Source organism: Phallusia mammillata, chromosome 1, assembly GCF_965637545.1.
Source record: "Phallusia mammillata chromosome 1, kaPhaMamm4.hap1.1, whole genome shotgun sequence".
In the NCBI taxonomy this organism is placed as follows: Eukaryota; Metazoa; Chordata; class Ascidiacea; order Phlebobranchia; family Ascidiidae; genus Phallusia; species Phallusia mammillata.
The window spans coordinates 28,640,762-28,646,961 of NC_137252.1; the positions used below are offsets into that span (position 1 = coordinate 28,640,762).

At 34.4% G+C, this 6,200-nt stretch overlaps 2 protein-coding genes across 4 annotated transcripts in view; one reads left to right on the forward strand and one right to left on the reverse strand.

Annotated features, from left to right (window-relative positions):
* The window catches only part of LOC145223069 (puratrophin-1-like), a 30,388-nt gene extending 29,229 nt beyond the window's left edge, over window positions 1-1,159 (forward strand). Inside the window, exons 20-22 of one of the 3 annotated variants that reach the window (XM_080089386.1) lie at window positions 214-296; window positions 697-764; window positions 947-1,159. In XM_080089386.1, the coding sequence (XP_079945512.1) occupies window positions 214-296; window positions 697-717 (104 nt within the window). In that variant the 3' untranslated portion in view covers window positions 718-764; window positions 947-1,159. The other 2 variants (XM_080089393.1, XM_080089377.1) reach the window with 2 other exon arrangements.
* On the reverse strand, window positions 1,141-2,503 carry LOC145223132 (acylphosphatase-1-like). Its single transcript, XM_080089479.1, has 3 exons — window positions 1,630-2,503; window positions 1,466-1,575; window positions 1,141-1,396 (listed from the first exon to the last, which is right to left on the reverse strand). The coding sequence occupies exons 1-3, from the start codon at window positions 1,690-1,692 to the stop codon at window positions 1,252-1,254; spliced, it is 318 nt and encodes a 105-aa protein (XP_079945605.1). The 5' UTR covers window positions 1,693-2,503; the 3' UTR covers window positions 1,141-1,251.
* Window positions 2,504-6,200: the final 3,697 nt, after the last annotated feature.

Below are 6,200 nucleotides of genomic sequence, written 5' to 3' on the forward strand. Positions count from 1 at the left end.
ACAACTTGAAGTAAATTTCTCCCCGTTGGAAATCACTGGCTTAAACCTTAGGACGTTAAGATTTAGTCATATAAAGTCTGCTGCAACAAATGCTGTGATCTTCCCGTTTATGACTTAGGGCATAGAACAAGTGCAAAACTCAAAGCGGCTCTATTTAACGAGCTCAAAACGTGGTAATTAACTTAATATCAAACTCTTAATTTGCGATTACAGAAACAGCAAGCGAAGACCAGTCAACGGAAGAAAACTCCAACGAAGAGGTGAAAAACGACACCGCCAAGCAATACGTTACCACGGTAAGATTCAATCCCAATTCATTAACACTAACAACACCCATTTACATTGGTTCATCTCATTCATAGCTTACAACACATGCCATATTGCTATGATGGTTAACTAATAGCCAAGTAGAATCAATTAATATAAACGGTCTTATAGCTTCCAGTAGCATATTTACATAGACGGGTGTTCGCTTACGAGCTTAGTGAAACCCAAAATGGGTTTAATGATGTAAAAACATGACTTCGTAGAAGACTACCGTATATTGCAAATTGCATGTAAAAAGGTCGAAAATTAGTGTGTGTTGCATTGTGTTGGTTGTGGTAATTATCTTGTGTGCGGTAATTGCCGTTTTGGTACATCCACAAACGACCCAGCATGCGTTTAATCTAACCCAATACCATCCGTTGCATGCAGCATTCGCACACGGATCTGTGATCACAACGGATTGTTCGACTAACATTGCCATCGTCATCAGCTAACCAGTAAGTTCAAAGATCAATTTGTTCGTCTGTGTTCAATGTTATGGAAGATTGTGCATTCCATATCATTGTATATGCTTTAGTTGTGGTAAAAAATGTAGTTTGTTCTAGAAAATAACATAGTTTGGTGGCGGCAGTGTGTTAAATGTGTCCCAATAAATTAAATTTTTCATGTTTTTTTTCAGGTGTAAAGCTGGTTTTGTGACAATGGCCAATGCTTCGTTCCTGTCCAGCCTCGCCCCAAGTCATGCTATGCTTCTGCAAAAGATTTTTCTCTTTTTATTTTTAGTTTAACTGTGTTTTTTACGCCTTTCTTCTTGCACACCTTCATTCGTACTGCCAGACGTACAAGCTTTTGCTTCAGTATACAGCTTGAAAATATAAAACAAAGTACTCTATTTTTGGTATGTGTAACCCATACATATAGTTTAGGCACCATTTCACAGTGTAAAGGGGCATAAAATTCACAGCTAGTGGGAAGTTTAGAAGTTCAAAATGTCAGCATTTTAACTTCCTGATCATCTGTTATGATTTTGAATGCAGAGAACTGCTTTGTTTGAACGATTTTTTCATCCAAGAAAACACATCTGTCAATGCGAGATTTAGGGCTTCCAACCTTTTGAAGCCAATGTTTTCTGCACAAAAAAGGAAAATTCAATAAAGTCATGCTTAATGAATATTGAACATTTCATACTGCTACTAACACAGATCTTACGGAGGCTTCAGAACCTTCTAGTACACCTTGTACCGTTCGGTGATCAGTATTCAAAACCCAACCTCGGACATTATATTTTTCACAAAACTTCTTAGTGTACTGAAAATAAAATTGTTGTTAAATATGGTAAATTTTCTCAACTACAACACTCACCTTTCGAAAGAAAACCCCTTGGACTTTTCCAGATACTTCAAACTTAACAAATTTTATTGACATTTTTTCCTTTTTATTGGATTCATGAGGCAGATGTTTCTAAAAATTTCTATGTATGTGGTGTCATCTCATCATAAGTTTGCAAAATCTGAACAGATACTAGCCCTGGATAATTGCAACAAGATAAAAATAAAAGAAATATCGACAAAGCATCTAAAGTTAAAAAAATATTGTGCACACAATACAATCAAATCTAAATACACATCAGAGAAGAAACATCTGAGTACGGTATGTCTTAATGTAATTTAAGACAGGTAAACTTTATCTGAGTAACAAACCATGTTATCTTTACAAAACAAATCCGCAGTGTTTTGCCAATGGCCACAGTTTTAGATGATTCACATTTCTTTAACATAGGAAATACGTTGTAAAACAGTAAAAAGCTTTTAAATTATATATATATACCTGATACATTTAAGTCCGTAATCCAACACATTTATACAAATTGCACATAAATGAATAAAAAAGCAGTCATTATGTTTTTATAAACCAGATTTAAACATCAAAAGATACTAAACATTTCAGCAACGAGGTAATCACTTTTTTAACATCAATTCTGTCTCATTTAGAAAAAATATCTTCGGTCATTTCAATAAGAAACAAGCAGTATCAGAGATTGGAATGGCAGGTATCTGATACTTTAATGTTGCTAACATTTAGATACAAATATTACCACAAGTCCAGCTGCAGTGCAAGCACTCGCTACACCAAGTCGATAAACGACCCACTGTAACATATCATCTGCCCAAGAACTGGCCATGATATCACCTGGCAAGCAAAGACAAAGCCAATAAATTGTGACAAACTTCTTTGCAGAAATAAAACCTTTTGTTTGCATGATAAAGATAAATGCACATACTGCTAAGCAAACAGCAAAGAAGGATTTTATAATACTCAAGCTGACAATCTTTTTAACCTGCTTTGGTAAGTAGTATGTCATAAATTTTTGTTCAAAACTTGATGTCATAAGAAGAGTAGCTTGCCAAGCAAACAGTATACCAAACACCAAACAAGCTAAATTAAATAATGTAGTGCGTTTTGCTCTGTTCTCGCCAACACCTGACCCAAGAACAAGATATGAGCCAACAACACCAATGTTTCGAAGTAAAATGTGTTGGAAGTGGTGATCCGACTGGCTACCATGTAGATTGTATTGAAACATTGTCCGAGCCACAAGCTGTACAGCAGCCAGAGTGGCACAAACTCTCCTTGTGTTTGGTTTAAATGACATGAATGTCCCCAACAGTATCAGCAGGCCAGCATCAGCAAAAATTGCCAATTTCGGCAGATCAATTTCCTTTTTTCTCTTGTTTTCAATCTCAGCAAAAATCATCATTGTGGAGATAGCATCCCAGAAAGGATATCTTGCAATTCCAGCTAATAAACATCCACCCAACTTTCGCTTAATCTTTTTGAAATCAATCAGTGCAGAAGCCATAATTAAGCACGTATGAAACGTAAGTATCAAGTTTCTTTCACAAAAAAACAATAGATAGATAGATAACAGTGCAGTAGATAATTAATTGCAAAGCTGAAAGTAAACTGACGTTAGCCTTTTCGTATCGAACAAGACTTATATTACTTAGGATTAAACATATAAGTATCGTGTTTTCAATTTTAAATATCCCAACAAACGACTCTTTCGTTCTATTATTGGGCTGACAACACTCAACAACACATACCAAGCAGTCTGGCCATCTGCCCTTTTTCTCTTTCCGTCTGCACTGTAAACAGATGCGACATAACACGAGTGGTTATGCACATTGCACAGTGTTGCAGCTTTGGGTTGTATTGCAACAACTAAAAAAGTCAACTGGATTTGTGCGCATCCGTGGGTTTTCGTGCCGGTTTTGTGCTATTTAGATTCGAGGCATAAAAATGCCACAGCATCAAACACCTTATCGGTTAAGGCAGTTTATATTTATGAACTCCTCAATGAGAAGAATATGCAAACACAGTATTTGGAGTAAAATGACACCTCCGTCGAAACTTATTAGACTTCTATGGACGAAAGAATGGCAATCGGCCGAAATTTGAACCACGTGATATGCCGGTAGGTGCAAAACATAAACTTGGGCTGAAATACGAAATCTGATCTCGTTTTTTTTTGCTAGCTGCAGAAAAGACAAGAACAATTTTGCCTCGTTTTTCAATGAAGAAACACAACGTTTATCACTAGTTTCCAAAAACGAACTATAAAACTGTTTTTTTTTAATCTCACAACACACTTCATACAAAAACAATTGCCGGAATAACTTACCATAAAAAAACTATTGTTTTCTAATTTTGCATTCATTAAAAACAGAAAAAAATGCTTTATAGGTTTAGTACAATCATAGTCTTTACATACCCTAGTCTGAAAGCGCACATACATTAAAAGTGGGAAGCTACGCCATCTAGCGGTGGTGTGGCACTTTTGCAGGCTACAATGGAATCGGTAATAAGAAAAGACGCTATCGATGCGTTCTGTTCGATTTTTTTTACTTGGTCAGCCTTTAACTCATAAAAACGAAGCGAATAAGTTTTATTTTAAACTATATGTGATAAATTGTGTGTTTCAAACCTTATATGTCGCATAAAACTGAAATATTTGACTAAGCAAGTATATCGACCAGGCCCACCTAAGTCTTTTTTACCTTTCTAAAGGTTCCAACATTAATTGTAACAAAAACGTTATTTAAATCGTACTCCAATATTAAAAGTTTCTTGCAATGCACAATTTAAGTTGGTTTGCTGTTAACTAACCTAAAAAATATTGTCCATTATGAAACAATCGGATTGTCTTTATTATCTATAACAATGAACCACATAAACATTTCAAAGCACTTAATAAAAATCGACAGATTGTAAACAAAACGAAATTTTTCAACTGGAAATGAAAATGAGTAATAATAGAGGCAATTAAGTACTGCCCAATACCAGGCTGTTGCAATTCATCACAAACAAAAAATGTGAACTTGTTTAAAATTCCACATGGCCAAAACAAGGGGAGATATGGTGTTGACACAAATGATTGGGCTAAAATTTTTTTAAAGGTTATGTTCTATTATCGCGATCCCAGCAACAACAAGTTCAAGGACAGAATAAAGCAAGGCAAAGCATTTATCTGTAGTTTACATTTCAATAAAGATGACATACAATCAACAACAAAACGAAAATGGATCAAGTTTGGTAGACTACCATCCCAAAATTTACCACAGAAATGCTTCACTAAATCAATTTCTTCCAGAAGAATCATTAAAAAACATGAGTTACCCCTAAAAATAAACATCAACTATGAATCACTTGAGAATTTAAGAGTCAGCCTTTAGAGCTGGTGCAAAAAATCGATTAGGAATTTAAAAAAGGCATAATGAATGATCAATCTATATACTGTTCTTTCTTAAGTGGAACCTGTCAAACAACTGTTTTTATGGGAGTCCCCGGTATCAAATTGTTGTTAATGAAGATCTCCAGTTTCTTTGCTTTATTGAAGGCATTCCTCTTCCAACCAACCATGATTTTTATTTAAATACACTCACAGGTCCAAATGCCATCAATATTCAATTTTTTTTCTAAAGTCCCTTGAAACATATTGCCTGTGTCCCGGGTATAAAGAAGTTTCTAAACCTTCAGAGTGGGTTTCAGTTACCAAGTATAAACAAAGTTTTGGTCAATTTCCGGAAGTTGTTAACAGGTAAGGTCATCTACAAAAAAATATTTTTACCATTTCCTTCTGTAATACACACATATTTAAACATTTAACTAATATTCTGACATAGGTTCATGGCACATGACTTCAATATTGCTGTGAAAAACAAGATGTTTAAATTGTTTAAACCTTGAGCTCAATGAGGCAAGGGCCATGGAAAGAATGGAAACATTTAAAAAATCAGTTTAGTCATTAAAAGGAAAACATCGATGTAATGCAGAAAAACTGAAGATTCCACTTATTAAAAAAAATATATAAAAAAAATTGTTAAAACTGTAAAGGCTAATGAGATTTTTTCTTTTGAAAATGAAAAATTGGCAAGTGTTTCAATGTATAGATATGTACGAATGACAGCATATTTCAACTCTCACAGATGTATCAGAGAATATCGGAAAAAAATACAAAAAACTAAGGATTTCAAAAAGCCTTTGAAAACAAAAATACATGGTAGAAGAGTGTTTTAATGTTGTTTCTTGTCTCTCTGTAAGCCTTGCTTTACAATGTGTGTTTGTACGTAATTTATTATTAAAACATTTAAAATACTTACTGCAATAACTAGTTATTCTTGTGGAGTTTAAGTGCACAGATAAAAAACAAGTTACTTTTTGACAGTTTAACACAGAAACAAACTTTGTAGTTTCAAATGTGTCTAATATACTTTAATACAATACCAACCTTTTTTACTGAATGGTCCATTTTGACTCTCACAGATAAGTTACTTTATTCAAAAAGTAAACGGTACATACAACGCGTTGTGTTTAGCAAACTAAATTGGCAAAATCTCTCAGAAAGATTGCTAGCTACTGGCGAAGGGAGATGT